General features: G+C 48.4%; 1 protein-coding gene across 1 annotated transcript in view; it reads left to right on the top strand.

Moving 5' to 3' along the window:
* The window catches only part of LOC309337712 (cullin-9-like), a 55,402-nt gene that overhangs the window by 14,369 nt on the left and 18,198 nt on the right, over positions 1 to 22,835 (top strand). Inside the window, exons 5-23 of the mRNA XM_081854421.1 lie at positions 6,142 to 6,280; positions 7,475 to 7,665; positions 8,194 to 8,569; positions 8,780 to 8,972; positions 10,222 to 10,429; positions 11,570 to 11,763; positions 12,970 to 13,178; positions 14,994 to 15,231; positions 16,244 to 16,349; positions 17,594 to 17,821; positions 18,186 to 18,276; positions 18,362 to 18,533; positions 18,860 to 18,965; positions 19,613 to 19,708; positions 20,358 to 20,533; positions 21,032 to 21,165; positions 21,272 to 21,457; positions 21,690 to 21,805; positions 22,345 to 22,527. Of these exons, the coding sequence (XP_081710547.1) occupies positions 6,142 to 6,280; positions 7,475 to 7,665; positions 8,194 to 8,569; positions 8,780 to 8,972; positions 10,222 to 10,429; positions 11,570 to 11,763; positions 12,970 to 13,178; positions 14,994 to 15,231; positions 16,244 to 16,349; positions 17,594 to 17,821; positions 18,186 to 18,276; positions 18,362 to 18,533; positions 18,860 to 18,965; positions 19,613 to 19,708; positions 20,358 to 20,533; positions 21,032 to 21,165; positions 21,272 to 21,457; positions 21,690 to 21,805; positions 22,345 to 22,527 (3,342 nt within the window). The remainder of the gene's footprint in view (positions 1 to 6,141; positions 6,281 to 7,474; positions 7,666 to 8,193; positions 8,570 to 8,779; positions 8,973 to 10,221; positions 10,430 to 11,569; positions 11,764 to 12,969; positions 13,179 to 14,993; positions 15,232 to 16,243; positions 16,350 to 17,593; positions 17,822 to 18,185; positions 18,277 to 18,361; positions 18,534 to 18,859; positions 18,966 to 19,612; positions 19,709 to 20,357; positions 20,534 to 21,031; positions 21,166 to 21,271; positions 21,458 to 21,689; positions 21,806 to 22,344; positions 22,528 to 22,835) is intronic.

Genomic DNA, 22,835 nt, shown 5'->3' with positions numbered 1-22,835 from the left:
ACGTGGGTGGCACTGTGGGTTAAACCACAAAGCCTAGGGCTTGCCGATCAGAAGGTCAGCGGTTCGAATCCCCACGACGGGGTGAGCTCCCGTTGCTCGGTCCCTGCTCCTGCCAACCTAGCAGTTCGAAAGCACGTCAAAGTGCAAGTAGATACTTGCAGTGGGAAGATAAATGGTGTTTCCATGCGCTGCTCTGGTTCGCCAGATGCAGCTTAGTCATGCTGGCCACATGACCTGGAAGCTGTACGCCGGCTCCCTCGGCCAATAAAGCAAGATGAGGTGGTGGGGGTTGGTTGGTGATTGTAAATTTCAATAAAAATCATATATATATATAAAAGAGATGAGCGCTGCAACCCCAGAGTCGGTCATGACTGGACCTAATGGTCAGGGGTCCCTTTACCTTTTACCTGTGTGAAATATGCCCTTCCCATTATTAAAGTTATAATGTTGATTCGTGGGGTTTGTTGCTCTGCTTGCTATCTGCTGTTTGTTTGAATGCTTATTCTGTATCCGATTTTTGCCGGTTTGTACAAGTCAGATTGTATTTTATTGTTTGTGTGTCTGACCAAATTGCCTTTTTCATGTGCCTGGCTATCTATCTCTGAAGTTATAAGTTAAATATTGTTCACCCTTTCCCTGATTTCAGTAGTATAGCTTCTTATTATCCTCATTGTTTGTTCAGTCTAGCCTATGTCCTCAGATGGCCTTTAGGAATGATTTCTTGTCTGTTTAATGTATACTGGTTTAAATTCCAGCTTATGGCTGGAATACGCATAGTGTAGGGTTGAAGCCACTTACCCTGCAAGACTGAAATACTAAATCATATTCTTGAAGCCAGTTTCAGTATGCTTCATCCTATCGGATTTAAACATCTGAGCTTCAGGGGGTTGGATCATAATTTCAGAAACTAGTATGAGTAGCACTGGGGATTTTTCCAGCCCTGAGACCACTTTAAAAGAAAGAGAGAGAAGGAGAGAGAGAGAGAGAGAGAGAGAGAGAGAGAGAAGAAAAGCTTAGGCTAGGTAAAGGGTTATGTATTACATACTTAAGAGCCTTAGTAACCATGAAATCACCTGATGAAGATATCTGAATATCATGTACTTTACACTTAATTAGTGAGGGTGCATGAAATTCCGAGCATTGACCACAGGAATAAACAATTATAAATCTTCCAAAGTTGGGTACAAATGACAGCAAGGGGAGTAGTATAAGAAACTGTTGTTCAGTCTGATATCCAGTGAGTTAAATGTACCCGTTAGCTGTCTTAACTTTTCAAAAGTTTTATTATTAGAGGAGTTGAAAAACAGCCAGGGGAGAGCTTTTTTGCTCATAGCGCAATATAGAAGAAATGTGAAGGTTCTTGTTTAAAATGTAGCAAGTGATGAATAGATGGAAAGAGATTTATTCTGTAACTGCCTTCTAGAAATTGAAAATATGTTTACATTATAGGGATATGGTAGAGGTAAGCTGGAGTACGAAGCCAAGGAAATAATTCTTTCAGTAGCAGTTTGCTTTGCAGCATGAACTTTGCCAAGGCCAGAAAATAATGATGTTGCAATAATATTGGATAGTTTGAACAAGTATTCATTAAAGAGTTTATGCACAGACACAAAAATTGTAGATATTGCCTCAGTGTTGAGTATCCAGAGGGAGAATGAGAGCTGAAATTACACCCTCCACTCTTAAGATCATCTAGAGTAGTGGGAAAGATTTAGAACTGAGTTTTGCTCATGTTGAGGATGTTTCCCCTATAAGGCAGCATTTCTCAACCTGGTGCCCTCCAAGAATGCCATTTAGAGATTCTCATCTGTAGAGAGTGCCAGTGAACTGCAGTGGAAAGAAACTTGAACTTCAGAGGAACTTTCAACATAGTTCTGAATTTTTCCTAAAAATCCCATGTTTGTCATTACTACTACTTCTTTCTTCTTCTTCTTCTTCTTCTTCTTCTTCTTCTTCTTCTTCTTCTTCTTCTTCTTCCCCCCATTTATTTATTACCACTATTCACCCTAAGGTCCCAGGGTATGCCACAGCATTAAAACACAACAATAAAAATAGTTCAAAGCAATTTATATTCATGAAGGTAAAGGTAAAGTACCCCTGACAGTTAAGTCTAGTCACAGACAACTCTAGGGTTGTGGCGCTCATCTCACTTTCCTGACTGAGGGAGCCGACATTTGTCCACAGACAGTTTTTTCCGGGTCATGTGGCCAGCATGACTAAGCCGCTTCTGGCGAAACCAGAGCAGCGCAGGGAAACGGCGTTTACCTTCCCACTGGAGCGGTACCTATTTATCTACTTGCACTTTGACGTGCTTTCAAACGTGCTAGAGAACTGCTAGGTTGGCAGGAGCAGGGACTGAGCAACAGGAGCTCATCCTGCTGCGGGGATTCGAAGCACTGACCTTCTGATCAGCAAGCCCTAGGCTCTGTGGTTTAGACCACAGCGCCACCTGCGTCCCTCATGAAGATAAGGTGGGTCCTAAAAATATACACCTTAAGCGTCAAAAGCCATGGCAAAGAGGTACATCACCAGCATCTTCCAGAAGCTGTATAATGTAGGTGGAGAGGGTGTACCACAGCTTAGGGGGCACCCAAGAGGCTCTGTAAGGAACGAGGCAGTGCTGCTGATATTTGAGGCCTGAATCTACTATATATGGCAGATTCAGGCCTCAGATATCTGCAACACTGCCTCTAACACTGGAACAATGCCGATACCTCTTGCACAGTTGTTTTGATGGTGATTGGAATAAAAATTATAGAGCTGTTTGCTTGTATAATAGTCTATGTTTAGGTATAACCAAGGATACTCTGTCCTTCACCCAAACACTGAATACTTTCTGATTTTGAAGTTTCGTGTTATTTTATTAGATAATACACCCACACACCAGCCGCATCCAGGCTGATGTCAAATCTGAAATGTTGCTGGTATATTCATAAGAATAAAGACCCCAATATTAAGAATATCATGCTCTACCAACTGAGCTAAAAGCGTTTCTGACTGGATGCATGTGCATAATAGGGAAAAGGAGGTTGGGGAGTAGATGGAGTGTTGGCCAGGGAATTCCATGTGCAGAATACTGTATGTGGGCGGCGAGGATACAGCAGAGGACTGAATGGTCCACATGATGTTCCTTCAGTTATGTTGCTCATTATTTTGCTACAGAAGCAAGATGATACATTTCGTATTAACTCAACATGTCTGGTGAGAAAGTTTGCCAGATGATATGCAAAACAAGTCACCGCTTTTAGCAGAAAATCATGGGCTAAGCATCTGGGCAGTTTAGGCTGTGGCAGCTGAGAGGACTGGTATTTGTGAGATGCTAAGGTCACAGCTTGAATGAAGAAGGAGTTGGCTGTAGCTGGCAGTTGCCCAAGACTTTTGGATCTAAGGCAAGCTTGTTGAGCTTTAGTCTTCAGCTCACCCATCTCTTCTACTGATCTTAATCACTATACTGTGCTTGGTGCTTCTAAGACTTAGCATAGTGTTGTTCTGTGTTCAGGTTATATTTTTTCTTCATATGTTTGTGTCTTCAGTCCAGTTGTGATAGTTGTCTCCTCTCCTCCCCAATATATTTCTGCAGTATTATTCTGCAAATAATTCTTCAAGGGGTAGCTCCCCTGTTTGAGTCACTTCTCCCCATCCTCTCTTTCCTGGACTTTAATGTGCAAGGAGGGTGTCGGGAGAGGGAGTTGGTATTAGTTTTGAACCATGTACCTCAAGCACAAGGTTAAGGAGCCTGCTCTTGAGTCTCCCTTTCAGCCTCCATGCCCTCAATGTACTCTTTCTGAAGGTCTCTGCGGGAAATAGAATGCTGAACTTGATGGGCCTTTGGTCTGCCTTGCAGATTCTGTTAAGCTTAGCTTCACTACAGTGGTACCTCGGGTTACAGACGCTTCAGGTTGCATACGCTTCAGGTTATAGACTCCGCTAACCCAGAAATATTACCTCGGGTTAAGAACTTTGCTTCAGGATGAGAACAGAAGTTGTGCAGCGGCGGCACAGCGGCAGCAGGAGGCCCCATTAGCTAAAGTGGTGCTTCAGGTTATGAACAGTTTCAGGTTAAGCAGGGACCTCTGGAACGAATTAAGTACTTAACCCGAGGTACCACTGTACTAGGTTTTCTGCAGGACTAGGGCAGGGGTCGGCAACCCGCGGCTCCGGAGCCGCATGCGGCTCTTTTACACCTTTGCCGCGGCTCCGCAGATCCTCGGGGACCCTGAGCAGAAAAGCAGAAGCGCCAGAAAGAGGAGGGGGATGGAGCTGGGCAGCCGAGCCGGGCAAAGCAAGGCGGCGGCGGCGGCGGCGGCGGAGCTCGAGAGGTGGCGGCTGCTGGGATGGAGGAGGAGGCAGCGGCGGCCGGAGAAGGGCTGCTGCTGCTGCTGCTTCTGCTGCCGGAGGGAAGTTCTGCCAGGCGGCTTCATGGCTCATAGCTTCCCCCGGGGTAGGACGGGCGGCGAGGGGGATGCCTCGTCTGGAGGACGGTGAGGAAGCGGCCGAGCAGCTCACGGCGGCGCCTCTTCCCTCATGGTGCAGGGAGCGAGGAGGAAGAGGAGGAGGGCGGTGGCAGAAAGGTGTGCTAGGGCGCAGCGACGGTTCTCCCCTCAGGTGGACGCGGCTGCCACTGCCACCGCCGGCACCTGCTTTCGCCATTGCGGCAGCCCGCCCTTAGGCCCCGCGCACCGCGCCGCACGACATCGAGAGCTGCCCACCCAGGCCACGCTCTCCTCAGCCCCGCGTGCGAGGCACCTGAGGCGAGGGAGAGAGAGCGCGCGCGCTTGAGGGAAATGGCGGGGCGGGGTTTTTGTGTGTGTTTGTGGGGGGTGGCGGCGGTGGTGCTTCGGGATCCTTTTCCGTGCCTTGCTTCTGAGTGGCCGCCGAGTTGAGGGAGAGCACCGGAGGTGAACCACAAAATGGGCCCGCCCTCCCTGTCAGGGAGGAAGGGGTGAATTACTCAGTGACGAGGAGGGGGTCCAGAGGTAGCCAGCAGGAGAGGCGGGGGAGCACGAGAGCAATTGCAGAGGGAGGGGGGGCTGTTAGGCACCAAAATCCTGCATGCGGGATTTCCCCCCTATCTCTCGTGCCTATGCAATTCCTGCCCTTCTCCCTTCCCCCTCGAGATTTGCTGCAGAGACAAGCAAATGAAGAAGAAAGGGGAAGAGTATTAGCTGACATGTCCCCGGATCCCATGGAAAGCACCACAGATTCCTTTGCTTACCAGCTCTTTTTGTTTTAAGTTGGCTTCAAACCTGTAATTGTGTAGGTGTGTGTATGTATACATATACACACATATTCATATCTCTTCCCTCTCACCTTCCTTTCACCCAGTTTCTCTGGCACTGGTTTATAAATGCTGCTATGTAGAAATGATGAGAAAGTTGCACCAGCAGAAGGAATGGATATGTGCTGTTAGTAAAAAGAGAGGGAGTTGAACTGCAGGGAGGGACAGACACTTTTCTATGTATTAATTTGTATAATGCCCTCTATGCACATGGTGCTTTGCAAAAAATGGATATGAGAGGTACCATACCCCTCTTTGCTATCTGAAATAGACTCAGGGAAAAGAGAGAGAATGGGGGAAGGGGAAGAATGTGTGGTTATTTACATTTGGCTTGTTTTGCGGCTCCCAGTTTTTTGTTTTTTTTCCGGAAACGGGTCCAAGTGGCTCTTTTTGTCTTAAAGGTTGCAGACCCCTGGACTAGGGGGAAGCAACCCTCACTTCTGCCCTAGCTAAACAAAAAAGAGCTTAATTAAATAAGGAAGGCGTTCTACCACCTAAACGATGAAATTCTTGGAACATTCAACTGCAGAGAATTGTCTGGCCAGTTGACAATATTTGACCAGCCAGTTAACTGGTGTACCAGTCCTAGAACGGTCTTAAATTAATTCTGCCAAACGAAATTAGATACGATGCAAAAAAACAGGTCACAACTTGATTCCTATAACATGATCAAGGATTGTGTTGATCATTGACATTACTACGAAATAATAACTACCCCCTGTTCCCTACATCCTTAAACTTGCTGCATAATGTATGCACCTGTGCCAGCTTTTTTGTTCTGCATCTCAGAGCTCCCATTACGCAGCACAGAAGATTTGGGCTGGAAGTTAGTTCTAACCCTGAACTTCTGTTCATCCTCACAGGTTTTGTGGCAGTCCACGGGCCGCACCTACTGGGTGCACTGGCATATGATAGAGATTACAGGCTCCGGGGAGCAGCCTGAAGAGGAGGCTGCCCAAGAAAAGGTCTCCAATATAACAGAGAACCTGCAGCTACACACAGGTGAGGTTAGATGCACTGTGTGCATTTGTAAACATATATGCATTATTGTTGGTGTCACCTTTATTCCTTGTTTTGCTTTCTTTTTACTTTTCAGATATATTCCTTTTAGTAACGATCACTAGAGAGGAAGAATTGTTTTGCATGCTTTGCTTTCTTATGCCTGGCCGCAAAAATGATTTATCACGGAATAATTCAGAATATTTTCTTGACTAAATTGACATATTTCCTCCTCCTCTTCCAGGAGCGCTACAGTTTTGTTTTCCTGTCTAGCTTAGCAGACATCCCTTGTCTCTCCTCTGCCCTGTCCTGTAGCCATTTGTGAGGATTTTTCTTCAGGTTGTTCTTTTTCTTGCCCAGCTGTCTCCAATTCTCTCTCTAAGACTTTTTCTTTCCTCCTTGCCTCCTGCCCCCCCCCACACTTTTCACAGTAAGAACCCAATCAACCATTCCTTGTTGCACGTTTTAAAGGTGACATTAGCATGGGTAACCTTAAAGTCAGGTTTCCTCAGCTGTGTCACAACACGTAGTCCATTAGTCATCGAGGTCAGAATTGTTGGACAGAGCTATAACATTTAACCAAGCTTGGCATCTGGGTGGTACCTTATGGCAATTCCTGCTTGCACATTTGTATAAAAATAAATAGCGACCCTGGCTGCTATACCTGATAAGTTTGGATGAAAATCTCCAGTCTATTACTTCTCCACCTTTCTTTATGTAACTGTGGCCTGGTCAATGGAAACAACAGATCACTTCATAAAGCTATTCCTCCAACGTATCATTGACACTTCTTGCATACAGAAAACTTGCACACCTGGTTCTAGGCTACTGTGTATTCTGTCACGCCCTATAGGTTTTTATGCATATGGAGAAGAAAGAAGCATTCATATATGGGACCCCTCTTGCGTGGTCTGAAGTGATGCAGCAGAGAAATACTTTTATTGTGTGATCCACGTTGCATGTAGACTCACCATATACTTAAACCTCCCTTTCCTCTCTTTAGCTTTACATCTGCTATTGCCCTTTTCACCATCAACTCTCTTCATCCACTGCGGTACCTTATTCCCTGCCTTGGGAACAACATTGGATGGAGCTGTGGGCACAAGTAGTAGCCAAGCCGTTTGTTTAACTTGGGCCTGAGTTTTCATGTATATCAGGAGAGGGCCTAGGAGAGTTTGCTTTCTTTTCTGCATGCAGCTACTAAGACCTTCTACTGCAAGCCACTCGGAGGACTGTACTCTCTACCATACCTGACGGATCGGATGAATGAGAACTCTGGGACGCTGAGCCGGGCTGAATGGTGGGAACTCCTCTTCTTCATTAAGAAGCTAGAACAGCAGGAGCAGCAGGAAGTGGTCCAGTTCATGCAGCAAAATCACGAAGAGGCGGTAAGCAGAATGAATCAGGCATGAGAAGAAAGAGGAGAAGCATGCAATGCTCCTGGGAGTAGGACCCTGGAACGTCTCCTTCCTACTTACCAGATCATTGTATCAGAAGTGTGGCCTGCCAGCCCACAAGCTAGGTCCTCGCAGTTCTTCTGTGGCTGAGTCTCTTGGAGGGGTGGCCCCTGGACCTTCTGCTTCCAGTGGCTGTGGCTGGACTTGAGAAGCACAGTATTTACATGGGAGTCAACATACAGTCATACCTTGGGTTAAAGATGCTTCAGGTTGTGTTTTTTCATGTTATGGACCACCAAAACCCGGAATGGGTTACTTCCAGGTTTCGGTGGTTGTGCATGCGCAGAAGCGCTAAATCGCGCTTTGTGCATGCGCAGAAGTGCCAAATCTCAACCTGCATGTGCGCAGACACGCCACTGCGGGTTGCGGACGCTTCGGGTTGCGAACGTGCATCCCACATGGATCACATTCACAACCCGAACGTCCACTGTACTTGTAACGGTCTCTTTTTATTTCAAGGTGTCGGAGCTAGATGAAGAGGGCCTGATCCAGCTGTCGGTGTCAGTAGAGTTGGCTAAGAAGGTGCTGCAGCTCCTGAGCAAGTACTGCCAGGGCTGCACCTGCAGTGACCTGCATAACTCTCACGTCTATCTCAAGTATTCCTTCAGCAAAGGAGGGACAGAGCAGAACTGCCAAAACGCGGATGTTACGCCCCTGGATTGTGGCGGCCTTTCTGAAGGCATGGAGTCCAAAAAGCCAAAGAAGGAGTCGCTCTCGGCTGAAGTGCCTTCTCCAGCTCCATCGGCGGCAGAGAAGACTGACACACAGCTGATTAACGAGCTCCTCAAAGTGGAAGGCCTTTCATTTCCAGACACGTTGGATGAAAAAGCGAAGAGTAAGTGTGCCAGACAGCATCCCCACCTCTGTTCATTTGGGGTGAAGTAACTGAGGGGGGCAGTTTGGGGGGGGGTTAATCCCAGAGAGACTGGTTGTGGGCTGAGGGAGGCTAGAATGGAAAGTAAAGGGGCGTCATGGTGTTTCTAGACAAGAGAGCGTTTGAAACGGAGTGGTGGCTTGTACTGATCGGTGTTTTGATCCTGGTCAGCTTTTTGCAGCCTCAAGGTGACAGGGAAGAGGAACTCACTGGAGAAGCTAGCAGATGTTGTGGATATAATCCAGAAATCTAGTTCTGAGGTTGCGCTGCAGATGGCTGGACTCAGATTCATCACCAAGATCTTGGAGGATGAACCTGGTCAAGAGAGACAAGTCATCAAAGTTGACAGTGGCCCTTCAGTCAGGTCAGTTCCCTCCCCACCCCAGGCAATAGCAGCAGGAGGGCCACTTTCAGTTCCACTGCTTTGCAGGAGAAGGTGCCTCAGGGGGGAAATATGAGCAGGATGTTAGCTGACTGATCTTTGGTAAAATCAGTCTTTCTTTTTTCTTTTAATAAGTAGATTATGGGTTATTTCTCCTTGGGGCTGATTCACATCTTAAATGGGTGAGCCTTGGGCACACACATCCTCCATCCCTTCTCTTCCCCTTTCATGTACACTGATTCTTTCTCGACTTCATGGTTTATAGCAAACCAGTGTGCTATTCCATCTGAGCCCACTGCATTTTGTTTTTTAAATTATTTTTTTATTAAATTCTCTGTTTTACAATTTAAAATACTCATTTTACCTCCTTAAGATATCATTGATTTCCCTTCTCTTTCCATGGTTCATTTTACATATCATAAATCCCTGCATATTTTATAAAAACTATACCATTCACTATTCCATTATTGCATCCATCAAAACTTATTTGCACTCCTGAATTTATCTTAATGCTGCCAGCGTTTTTCAGCTGTACACAATTCATTTCCCACATATTCAATAAATGTTTTCCAATCTCCTTTAAACGTATGTTCTTCTTGTTTTCTTATTCTACATGTTAAGTCTGCAAGATGTGCATATTCTGTCAGCTTAAGTTGCCATTCTTCTTCTGTTGGGACCTCGCTCGTTTTCCATTTTGGGGCTAACAATTGCTGGGGGGGGGGGGAGACACAGTGCATTTTGAGTATACAACACTTTGCCCAGCTTCGATACAACAGCAAGCAATGGTTTGTTGCACACCAAGAAATCAGTAAGGCAGGGAGAGGGGTGGGAGCATGACACATACGTAACACTAAACCATGGTTTCACATGATGTATGTTCTTTAAAGAAGAAAAACAACAAGAGCATGTTTTAGTTATCCCAGGCCTTAGATAATGCGGCTTATAAATCCGAATAAAGTGCAAAATGAATTGGGTGTCCTGTTCCAAAGCAAGCTTAGTTTTTTATATGTGTGTTCTTCTGAATTTGGGACAGCTCTTTCCCTGGACTCCAGCTTCTCCTCAGGAGAGACTTGTGTCAGAGAGTAGGCTGGCCCAACTGTGAATTTGGGACAGCTCTTTCCCTGGACTCCAGCTTCTCCTCAGGAGAGACTTGTGTCAGAGCGTAGGCTGGCCCAACTGTGAGTGTCCAGACACCTGTAGGGTATAACAGGGGCCCTCTTGTTGTCCCCAGAGAGAAAATGGTGAAGATGCTGGTGGAGCTGCTGAGCAACCAAGTGAAGGAGAAGCTGCTGGTGGTGATGGCACTGCGCCTGCTTTATGTGTTCATGGCAAAGTACGATTGGAGAGTTCTCTTTGCCACGGAAGGCGGGGTGCGTGCCGTGTTGGGCTGCATGCAGGAATATCCCACATCAGCATTGGTCCAGCAGGCTGGCTTAGCAGTAAGTGGAATGGGGGGGAGGGTTGCCTGATGGGGTATGGAATTGGGGGAATAATTTGCTTATTATTCTATAAGCAAATAGAATGAGGGATTGGCATGATGGATTTAAAAAACAACAACGTATTTCCCGTGTAGCAATAGCTTTAGTCTATAGCAGCAATTTTGAATTATGGTGTTGGAGGGAGACTCTTGAGAGTCCCATGGACTGCAAGAAGATCAAATCTCTTCATTCTTAAGGAAATCAGCCCTGAGTGCTCACTGGAAGGACAGATCCTGAAGCTGAGGCTCCAATACTTTGGCCACCTCATGAGAAGAGAAGTCTCCCTAGAAAAGACACTGATGTTGGGAAAGATTGAGGGCACAAGGAGAAGGGGACGACAGAGGATGAGATGGTTGGACAATGTTCTTGAAGCTACAAGCATGAGTCTGACCAAACTGCGGGAGGCAGTGGAAGACAGGAGTGCCTGGCGTGCTCTGGTCCATGGGGTCACGAAGAGTCGGACACTACTAAACAACAACATAGCAGCAAAAGCAGCCAGCAGTTTTGTGGCACCTTAGAAGCCTAACATGAGAGCTTATGCCATAGTTTTTTTGCTTTTGTTTGCCTTTTTAAGGTACTGTCAGACACTTGAAAAATGTATTAGCCTCTTCCTCATGTTCAGAGCGATGGACTCTGAATAGTGGATACCTGATAATAATTAATAATAGGATAACTAACGTGCTTTTGGGAGTTAACGGCGCATAATAAATTGCATGGATAGCGCACCTGCTTCAGAAAAGGTGGATTTTTACACAGATACCACTTTTGCCTAGAAGTTTACATGTATTCCATCATATTTGATGAATGCACCAGGTCTATTTCATCTGTTTGTAGAAAGTTTAACTTGTGTGAACAGGCGGGCCAGGAAGAAACAAAAGCATATCCTCTAGCATGTGGCAAATGGGTCAGGGAAGCGTATTGACCTGTGACAAGAGAATGCCAAGCAAGGTTTTCTAGAATTGTTCAGGAGTCGTTGCATTTGTGAGAATGGGCCACCAATCAAAAAACTGAATTACAATGGAAAGGATGGGGGTTGCTCTTGTTGGGAAGGGCTTTTAACGTTTGCAATCTTGATTCCGTTCCTGCTTTTTGCCCTTCTAGGCCCTGAAAGTCCTGGTGGGTGCTGGGAATTGTGAGCTTCTGGGCAGCAGTGGGAAGGCTAACCCTCTGAACCACTCAGATGCCCAGATGATGCGGGAGATCTTTGCTAGCATTGGTTCTGCTTCTGGCAAGGATTCGGATAACTTGCTCTGTGTCATCTGTACAGCTATTGAGAAGATGTTGGGCACACCTGGGTAAGCTGAAAAGGGATCCTTGGCAAGATACTGATAGGTTAACCGGTTAAACTTAATCAAAGCTAAGGATAGTCCAGTGTGTGGAGATAATATTCAGAATCCCCTTGATCAGTAGCAGCTGGTGGGACAGAAGGCAGGGAGACCAGCAGCAGATGAGCCAATCAGAGCCACCCTCACCTTGGTTGGCTGTTACGTAAGATGGCAGGAGGTGAGGCTGGCTGAGGTTGCTGCCCTTGTTTCTATAGAGCAGAGTTTCCCAAACTTGGGTCTCCAGCTGCTTTTGGATTACAGTTCCCATCATCCCTGACCACCAGTCCTGCTAGCTAGGTATGATGGGAGCTGTAGTCCAAAAACAGCTGGAAACTCTGCTATAGAGCTTCTGGAGTGAAGGAATTCTTTTGGAGGAATCAGATTAGTATGCCATGTTCTTAATATATGGTTGGCATACGTCTGTAATTTCCCGGGCATCGCCAGAATTCAGCCGTCGGTAATAGTGTCTGTGCGCAAAACCCTGAAATGTCTGGGAAAATCAGGACGTATCTCAATGTCCTTTCCTCCATCTTGCACTCAGCTTGTTATTGTTGTTGTTGTTAATTTATTTGTATGCCACCCTTCATCAGGGGCGGAGGAAGGGGGTAGGTACAGTGGGAGCGAGCCGCCCCGGGTGTCACCACTGAGGGGGGTGACAAAATGCTGGGCGGCACTCACCGCGGGGCCTGCAGCACGCCCGCAGGCTCCACGCTGCCTCAAATGGTCGGCCCACCCCCTCCCTCTCAGCTGTCGGGCAGCTGAGTGGCAGGAGGCAGGCAGACTCCTTGGCCCTGTGGAGCATCCTGCCCTGGCTGGCCCCGCCCCTGGGCGCAGAGCATGTGCACCGCCCCAGGCACCCAGTCGGCTTGCTCCTCCACTGCCCTTCATCTACAGATCTCATGGTGGTTCACAGCATAAAAGCACCATATAAAAGCCACAAAAGATATAGTAAAAATAAGAAAAACAAACCAATAACCTCCCCTTGCACAACACATTTAAAGGGACATTGGATGTCGATTGACCAGTCTGACAGATGCCTTATTTGCTGTTGTCTGAATTACTAGCTTCTCTGGAGCCGATAGTTGCTGCTCTTGTATAGTCCTGTTTATATAGTCTCGTAAGGTAATGCCAGTTGGGGCCAGGCAGTCACCCTCTGCTTGTTTCTCCTTTCCCCAGGGCTTCATCAGCAGTGCAGAATGGACTGTTGGTGCTGAACATGCTGATCAACCATCACAAGGGCCTGGCGGAGCAGCTAGGAAACTCTGACCTCCACGCCATCCTGCAGAGCTGCTGCCGAGCTGGCCAGAGCTCCAACGAGATCCTGGCTCGGATAGTGCTGAAGAGTCTGGCTGAACATAAGTTGCCACTGAGCCAGGAGAATGCAGGTACGCATGGCACTAGACCTGCAGTTTCTGATCCTTAGTCCCCCTCTGCAATTTACGGTAAGTATCAAAGTGCACAAGTGCAGAAGGCTTAGTTTCACTGAATGATGCGGGACAGAAATCTTCCCAGTGCTTTATTTTTCCACGAGGAAGAATCCATTTCTAAAAATGCGTCGTTTCATAAAATGTGTTAGTAACAATATATGAATGCCAATACAATATTAGACAAGCTTGGCTCAAAGTTGTAATTAGTTTTTTTCTCTCTCCAACTGATCGTCACTATGAAGTGTCTGAGGGAGTAGATAGGGAAGAATTCAATGTCACATTGAGACAATTGTGCTATTTCAGCTTGCCAGACGGAACAATCCACCATCTCTCATGCCTCATGTGCTGTTCTGGGGGATCTCACACACATCCCGAGCCAATTCAGGGGCTGCACAGTGGAAGGAATGGAGGGGAAAACACCGTAATGCAAGCACAGGGCTTCTACTGAGCAGGGGGCCCATAGGCAGGGTAAACAACAAATGCATATAGGCCAATGTCCTAAGTCGGTAATAAGCAGAGCAGAACTATTGAAATCAGTGGACTTGGGTTGCTAATTTCCATGTGTCTCATGTGTGTTTGACTAACATTTAATACCATTCAGTAATCCCAGACTAAAAGTTACAGAAAGTGATCAATTCATCAGTGACTGGCTGCGCAGGTTGATTCATAATCAAAGCCAACATTCTTACTTCATCTCAGCCTGCAGCTGAAAGCAAAACCAATGCTGTAATTAATTCTCGTTTCGTTTTCAACCAACACACAGTGCCAGTATCTCATATTTCTTTTATGGAGCCAGGGAAGTTGTTTATGTATAGACTCATTTTTGGGGGGGAGGGGAAACCTTATCAAAAGAGGAAACTGGTTCAAGTAATTCTGAATAAGATCTGTCTCCCTCTAATGGGCGGGGTTCGTAATGGTAGTGCAGTTGTCACTCTGGGGGCCTCCCCCCCCCAGCTGCTGATAACACTGGACGGGATTCACCTAATGAGCCCCATCAGTGAAAGCTCTTCAGAAGGATTTATGCTTGCTCAACTGGGCTTCCCGCCCCTCCCTGTGCCCCAAGTTGGCTTGGGGGAGGACCGCAAGACCAATGTATGGTGAGGGAGGAGGGATCACTCCATCCAGCAAGCTGAGATGCTTGCAGAGAATGTGATACTGAATTCCACCCAATGTGTATCCTCACAGCACAGACCATTAACCTTTTACATTGAACTATATATAAAGCCCTTTATACATTTTTACAATATAAACTTTTGCCTCGGAGGTGATTGCTCCACAAGCCTTTTGGAACAGCCTAAGAGCAGAGGCTACTTTTTAGTTTTGTTTAATAATTTTTTTTTTCCTGGAAACCCCTACATCACTGACTTCATTTCCACCAAACACTGCCTTGTGCTACTAGAAAGTGTATGCATGGAATGCCTGGTCTCCTTTGCCTGCACATTCAGCAAGGTCTTCTGTACTTAACCTAGGAGAAGCTTGGTCAAGTGCGTTTTGCTCGCTTACCCTTCTAGAGCCCAGTGTACTGGTGCCTTTCATCCATAACCCTCCTTTCCACTGTGAACTGCTGGTGTTACGACTCTTTTTCTCTCTCTAGGAGAGTGAAAGACGTGAGGCTTAAAACCACCTTGGCCCCAGCAATTCCTCATGTGGCTTTTCTAATTGTACTCAGGAAGGCATGATCACCAACTAAGATTCTTCCTTGACTCATTTCAGGAGAGTGCCATTTTAACTCACAGGGATCCTGTCCTCATCTCTCCTTTTCTCCCTCCCCAGAGTCTGAGACCTCCTTTGAGCTGAAGGACATGGATGTCCCCACCCTGCTGAAAAACCTCCAGGAGACCAACTTCTCCAAGGAGGTGGTGCTAGCCCTGGAACGCTGCCTTTGTGATGAGGGTGTCTGCCCCGAGGGCAATGGCACCGAGCTTTTGCCAGACCGTGAGCACTTCTCAATGTTGATGAAAACCCTTGAACAGCTGGGAGCTGAGAAGACTGTGCAGATGGGCATGCTGAGGTGAGCTGGAAAAGATGGAAGCGCGGCTGTGCCTGGTGGGGGGACTTGTGCAAGTCATTGTCATAGGGTGGAGAGGGATGCTTCAGAAGAGTGTAAAGGCAAATTGGATGCAGGGAGACCAATGTCCCTTGAGTAAAGGTAAAGGGACCCCTGACCATTAGGTCCAGTCGTTGCCGACTCTAGGGTTGCAGCGCTCATCTTGCTTTATTGGCCGAGGGAGCCGGCGTACAGCTTCCGGGTCATGGCGAACCAGAGCAGCGCACGGAAACGCCGTTTACCTTCCCGCCAGAGCGGTACCTATTTATCTACTTGCACTTTGACGTGCTTTCAAACTGCTAGGTTGGCAGGAGCAGGGGTCGAGCAACAGGAACTCACCCCGTTGCGGGGATTCGAACCGCCGACCTTCTGATCAGCAAGTCCTAGGCTCTGTGGTTTAACCCACAGCGCCACCTGCGTCCCTGTCGGACTTGGGGAGTTGTTGTCTAAGTGGGCATCATGTATGCAGGGCCTACGTTTATAGATTTTCATCTTTTGGTAGATGTGGAAACCTGTGGAACTTCTTAAAACTTGGAATGCAGGGATTAGGACCCCACGAATGGGCAGGTTCTCCAGCAGAGACAATGTAGGGAAGCTGTAGTCCTTCAGACTGCATGTGAAGGAACTAAGCAGAGGTTACTGGTGTTGAGAGGTGGCTTTTATGATCAGAATCATGAGGGAGAAAGCTTGGTGGGTTGCTGTGGCTGTTGCCAATCAGTTTTGGGGTATTCTCAAGGCAATCATGTGCTATTACGGGGGTGGCATTTCTTGTAGGAGTTGTAGTGAGCTTGACTTGTGGAGGAGTCTCCGTTCCCAAGCATCTTAAAAGCAAAGGGAAAAGAAGATTTGCCCTGCTTTAGAAAGAGCGATATTATTAGAATGGACTCTTGAGCTGCAGGGGCAGCCTATTGCACTTGGGTCCAAGTCAAGGCAGAACTTGCTGTTTTCCCTCTTAACTGTTTTCTGTTTGTTGCAGAATTTTGAATAAGTTTTTGGACAGTACCCAAGAGGATGCACTGCCCTGGCATGAGTGCATTGAGCCTTGTCTGTCCTCTCTGAGCGCCAGCAGCAATGACCGGGAGGTGAGGGACTCAATTGGTATATAGCTTGAAATACTGAAAGCAAGAGGGGCTGGTGCGGTGGAAGTCATTTGAAGATCATCTAGGATGAAGAATAATATTGAGCATCTGTATTGCATACCGAGTTGCAAATCCCTAACCAAATGTAGTTGACGAAAAGCAATTTTTTTGTCCTGCTAGAACCTCACATTTCAAATTTAGAAGTGTGTTGGCAAAACTCATGGCTTCAACTCTGCAGCCAGGGCAGCTGAGTCACCAGGGATAGGTGTCCTGGGACTGGCAAACGTGCATATGGATAAATAAACCAATCCAGTTGCACGTCAATTGTCAATCATTGTTTCAGTCCATCCTTTTAAACAGTTGCTCTCCAGGTCACTTTAAGCAACCATATGGGGGAGCTTTACAAAAAGCTGGGCTTCCTTTGCCTTTCTTTGCTAGGCATGTGTGGTCGGAATGGACTTAAAATAATAAATATCTGGTTTGTTGCTTGAAACCTCTCTGAGTTTGTGTGTAAGTAAGGCAGCTAGACTGTCAACTTGCCCTGGCAAATTCAAGGACTATAAAAACTTAGCTAAATGAAAGCGAGTAGCTGATTTGGTGGGGCTAACCCAAAAGACCAGACATGCCTGTTGAACAAAAATACAAGGAAACCCCCACAAGGAAGGTCCTAGAGCAGGAATGAGGAACCTGTGACCTCCCAAGGACTACAACTCCAGTCATGCTGGCTTGGGGCTGATGGGAGTCCAACAACATTTGGAGGAGGCTACAAGCTCTCCATCCCTTTTCTAGGGAGCTTAGAATCCATTCTTGTAATCACCTTGCACCTCCCTTCCTGAAGCAGGAAACAATGCTCAAGGTGAGTCTTAGTGTGCTTCTGTGTGGTCTTGCACACAGATCAAAGTCTGTCCATAGATTGAATAGGGCTAACTGGGGCGCCGTCTTCCTTCATTAAACTGAGATCCAGAGTTTACAGAATTGGAACTGTGCCAGAGTGCAGCAGAGCCAGAAAGCCACAAGCATGTAGATGCATTTGAAGCTGTCCATTGACTTTCCCAAAGGGGGACATTTGGAGAAGAAGCCTTAGCCCACCTGGGGAATATATCAGGAGACAGCTTAAAGAAGGGAATGGAGATGCAGAGGATGGCTGTGGCTTCTCCAGAGCTGTCCAGAACATTCTTGAAGAAGCTGGTTGCAGAACCCAGCCCTGTGCTCCACCAACTTGCCATTGCTGTCTTCCTCGTCTGTAGGTTGTGCAGGAGTTCATTCGCTTCCTGCATCGCCTGGCCACCACAAACAAAGACTGTGCCGTGGTGATGAGTCGCGTGGGCACAAAGGAGGCGCTCACCAAAGCGATGGACAGGTACAACTCCAATCTGCTGCTAGTGACGGAGCTGCGCGACCTGGTGACCGACTGCGAGAAATACGCCAGCCTTTATAAGAAGATGACCACCAGCATCCTGGCTGGCTGCATCCAGGTGACTGAGACCAGGCTGGGGTAACGAGGCTTGGGGTGGCTGGCCAGGTAACAGGAGGGAGGGCATGGAGTGTCAGCAACCTGGCCAGTTATGTCTGGTAAAACAGAGGAGGTCAGCCTGAGATTAGTGGTCCTCTTTTGAAGCTCTGGGACTCTGTTCTCTTATTCATCCCCCATAATACATTTGACTTGCTGCAGATAGTGGAGCTCCCCTAAAAAGATGCTTGGTGAATTTCAAGGCTCTCTTCAGCAGTTTGGGCTACTGAAATTGAAGGGATCAGAAGCCCAGATACTTTCTTCTGATCATGTCTTGAGCTCTACTAAGAATGCCTCTGTTTGTTCCTCTGCCCCCCTTGCTCCGACAGATGGTTCTAGGTCAGATAGAGGAGCACAGGAGGAGCCACCAGCCTATCAACATCCCTTTCTTTGATGTGTTCCTGCGCAACCTTTGCCAGGGTGAGCGACTCATTTGGGCAAGGAATCAAGTGGCGGCTGCATCGGTGTGAAGCCTGATCCAATTCAACTTTGCTTTTTGGTCTAGGTTCCAATGTGGAGGTGAAGGAAGACAAGTGTTGGGAGAGGGTGGAAGTCTCCTCAAACCCCCACCGAGCCAGCAAGCTGACGGATAGGAACCCAAAGACATACTGGGAATCCAATGGCAGCACTGGCTCTCACTACATCAATGTTTACATGCATCGTGGAGTGGTGGTCAGGTGGGTCCTGGTGAGGTTCACTGAGGAATCTCTTTGCACAGGTTGGGTTGGGGGATTTCCTAGGCAGCAGAGTAAAGGTGGGCTTGAGTGCGTTGGTGCAGTTGGCACCTCTAAGGTTTTAGGGAGAAGCTCACCTGGCTGCTTGGTTTTCTTTACGAGCGATTCTCGGGGAACAGAGGTGAAAACTGTGGATATTTTTCATGCCAGGCATATTGTGAAACACTTCTGTCTTTTCAGGGCAGATGACCCCCCCAGCTTTGTGAAGGGTGCTGGGATTCTTCCAGGAGTTTAGCTTGAACGCTTGTTTCTTTCCTCTCCTGGTGTAGGCAGATGACTCTGTTAGTGGCCAGTGAGGACTCCAGCTACATGCCAGCCCGGATCGTGGTCATGGGAGGAGAGAACTCTTCCAACATCACTACCGAGCTCATTACTGTGAGTGCTGCAATCTTTCTGTAAATCTGTACTGCGCTGGCCATGAACCTCAGGTCAGAAGGGCTCACATTTGAAAGTTATTTCACCATATTGCTGCAATCTGGGCCCAAATTATCAATATTTGACATAGAGCATGTATCTGTCTGGAATTGCCTGACACTGGAATGATTACCTATTGGAGATTTCCTATTTCTACTGGACCTCTTGCCTGCCTGCCTTTCCTTATTTCCTAGTGGCTATTCTACCCTTCTTCCCATCCCCAGCTATTTTTAATGATATATTAGAAATCGCATCAATGAGCAGGGAAAGATTTAGCTTGCCTTACTGATAATGCAGAAAAATGAACGAGGTTTTCTCCATCGCAGAAGACTTAACATCTATTGAGAGGATAGTCTCTTTAAATTTCCCTTCCCATTTCTGTCCTATGGAGCAGCTTGCTGATCTCCCTAAAAGCTGCCTATGTACCTTTGCTGTGGTGTGAATTGTTTGGTTTTACATTCTCTACAGTTGTAGTGAGAAGGGCTCTGGTTCATTACATCAACGGGGGGAACACAGAGAAGAAGGGTGTGCACAGGGGCAGGAGGGTGGATTGTTAACTGCATTAACACTTCTAGCTCAAGGTGAGACTCTGGCTCTTTTCCTTACAGCTGAATGTCCTGCCATCAGCCAGCAGGGTGGTTCTTCTGGAGAACATGGCCCGCTTCTGGCCCATCATACAAATCAAAATCAAGCGTTGTCAGCAGGTAGGGATGTACAGTGGAACGGAGAGGAGCTTTGATATAAGACATCCTGCACAATTAGTTTCCGCACATTACTAGGGCATTTATTTTGAATTCCCAAGCTCGCCAGTCCGCACACCTCTCAAAATAGCATTGGTGTTTCTGAAGTATTGCTTTTTCCAAGCATTTGAAGGATTGCGATCCGTACCTGAGAAAATGCAGCACTTCTCAAGGAGGAATAGATTTGCCGTAATGACATTGTGGAATGATGTTAATGCGAGTGCAGAGGGTATAGATTGGGAGACGACAAGTGACAAATAAACAGCTTAACACTTTGCACCTTGGTCACATTCTGATAGTTTTTCATGGATGCGGCACTGTTTTATGGAACTTTTTGGTTCGCACATTTTGCAGCTCCTTTACAGCACATCTCATATGCAGAAGAGCATGGCTATCTTTCAAAAGACAAAGAGCAGCTACTACATAAAAGAGTGTAAACCACAGTACTCTTCTCTGTTAAGTGGGTGGAATATGGCTCTCTTATTGTTATACCATAACTTGGAGAAATGTGTGCATGAGTGTGAGTGGGGCAAATTTTGATCATATGGAAATAGCGAGTTGCTTCTTTATACATAACACATTGCCTTATTGGAGAAGTCCATGTCGTTTTCAGGGGGGCATTGACACTCGCGTGCGTGGCATCGAGGTGCTGGGTCCCAAGCCCACCTTCTGGCCCATCTTCAAGGAGCAGCTGTGCCGGCGCACGTACCTCTTCTACACCACCAAGGCGCACACCTGGTGCCAGGAAATCTCGGAGGACCGGATGCAGCTGCTGCAGCTCTTCAACAGGTCTTGCCCTTTCCCTGGGGCCGCAGGTGGGGAGGGGCAGGGGTGTCCTGCGGGGCAGGGAGGGGTCTCCCTCTTGCGCTGGGAGGGGGTCCACATTCCCAGCCCTTCCCACACTTACCCCAAGACAGGGTTTCCCAAAAATGGGTGTCCAGCTGCTGATAGACTACAATTCCCATCGGCCCTGATCATACGTCCTGCTAGCTAGGGATGATGGGAGTTGTAGTCCAGAAACAGCTGGAGGGCCAAGTTTGGGAAACCCTGTTGGAAGATATCCATCCTGCTCCCCCCCCCCTTTCATCTCAGTAATAATCATAATAATAATTTTATTATTCATACCCCACCCATCTGGCTGGGTTTCATGTTGTTCAAGCTCCTGCCCTGCTTTGTCCCGCACTCTGTGCAGGCATTGCTTCTGCACAGGCATTTGTCCCTGACCTCCAAAGGCCTCCAAGCCTCGCCCAAGCCAGCAGCTGACCCTCCACCCCTTTGCCGTTTCAGGTTGAACAGTGCCTTGCGCCACGAGCAGGTCTTTGCCGACCGCTTCCTTCCCGACGATGAAGCTGCCCAGGCCCTGGGCAAGACCTGCTGGGAGGCTCTGATCAGCCCTTTGGTGCAGAGCATCACCACTCCAGGTATGGCATCTCCGTCCTGGCACAAGTCCTCAGGAGCCACACCCTCCCTCCCCTCCCCTCCCCTCTCCCAGCAGCCCTCCCTGTTGACTCTTTCCTGCCCTTCCAGATCCCAGCGGCATCAGCCCCCTTTCCTGGCTCCTGAGCCAATACCTGGAGAACCTGGAGGCTTCCCGGAGCTCCAAAAGCCGGGCGGCCATCTTCAACTCTCGCGTCCGGCGCCTGAGCCACCTTCTGGTGCACGTGGACTCCAGCAGCCCTGAGCCCGAGGAGCTCAAGCCCCCCGTGAAATCCAGTGAGTGTCTCCCCACTCCCTGCTTGGGCAGATAGGCAGCCCAGGAGGGGCAGGTCCCCTTTCCCAATTGAAGGTGGGAAGGTCACCGCAGGGGAGCCTCTGGGGGCAAGGGGGGTGGCGTTGGAGGGAGGACTGGGGAGGGAGGATAGCCCTCAAGGTCCCGTATAGTCAGAAGTGGGTGCCTGGGTGCTCCGGTCCTCGTGAATAACGCCGCACAACCCCCACTTTGCAGACGGGAAGAATGGGAAGAACAAAGAGTCCAGCTCTGGGACTGTCAAGGCAGCCGTGAAGAAGCCCAGCAGCACCACTGGCATCACCCAGTGCTGGAAAGGGGTGGTCCAGCAGCAGGTAGGGGGAGCACAGGACCAGGTGCAAAGGGGGGCGCCAAGCAGGGTGAGATGCGGCGTAGCGACTCTCCATTGCTGCAAACAGATGTCTTCCTGGCCACGTCTTCCATGGCAGACCATTCACTAGTCCTGCTGCGGTGCTCTCACTGTGTCTGCATGCAGCTGCTTCCCTGCCTATTAAGGAGTTACTGGGAAGGCAGCCTTGGGGAGAGCTGAGGCTGCAGGACAGGACTGGGTGTGGACCAGACTCTCCCAGGAAAGGGGGTTTCCTGGCTCCAAGCTCTACGTGGTGCTGCTAAATTAGGTGGGAGCCTCGCTCTTATTTTGACACTTCTGCCCGGTTCCAGTCACATGCACAGACTTTCCTGATGACTGACAGACAATCCAAAGATGAGAGAAAGGGTGTTTAGCGCTACCCAGGACAGGCAACCAGCCAGGCATCCCTGCCCACAGGAAGACTTCCAGGCAGGCCCCAGGGAGCCAGAGAAGGGCGTGTGGGTTGCTCTGACCCTGTTGTGCTCCTGCCGTCCCTCTGCCCAGGTGAAGCTGTTCCTGGAGTCCTCCTGGCAGGCCCCGGACTTTGTGGAGCGCTACTGCAAGACCTACCTGCGCCTCCGCACCGCCATGGAGGAGCTCTTTGGGCAGCAGATGTCCTTCATGCTGGCCCTGTGCCACGGCTTCTCGGGGGGTCTTCTGCAGCTCTCCTTTCTGACAGCCATGCATGTGAGTAAGGGTTCAAGGGTGGGGGGCACGGCCTAGTCATGGGGGAGCTCATTTGCAAGGAGCAGAACTGTCCCTCTGACATCCCCCCTGTCTCTGCAGCCAGCCTGGCCCTGCCCCTTGCACTTCCAGGCATGTCAAACATGGCCTCATCTCGGGGCCTGCCTGGCCCCCCTGGCCTGATCACAGAGCAGCCAGCCTCCCCTTCTGGGATCCATCCCCTTCCCTGGAGGCGTTGCTGCTGCTTTGAGGGAGGAATCCCCTCCGCCCCCCTCCCTTCATGGAAGCTCCACCTGCTTCTTCTCCCGGCT

Source organism: Podarcis erhardii, assembly GCF_964252035.2.
Source record: "Podarcis erhardii genome assembly, chromosome: 3".
Classification (NCBI taxonomy): Eukaryota; Metazoa; Chordata; class Lepidosauria; order Squamata; family Lacertidae; genus Podarcis; species Podarcis erhardii.
The sequence above is the reverse complement of the archived record's forward strand: the minus strand, read 5'-3'. Positions and strand labels throughout refer to the sequence as shown.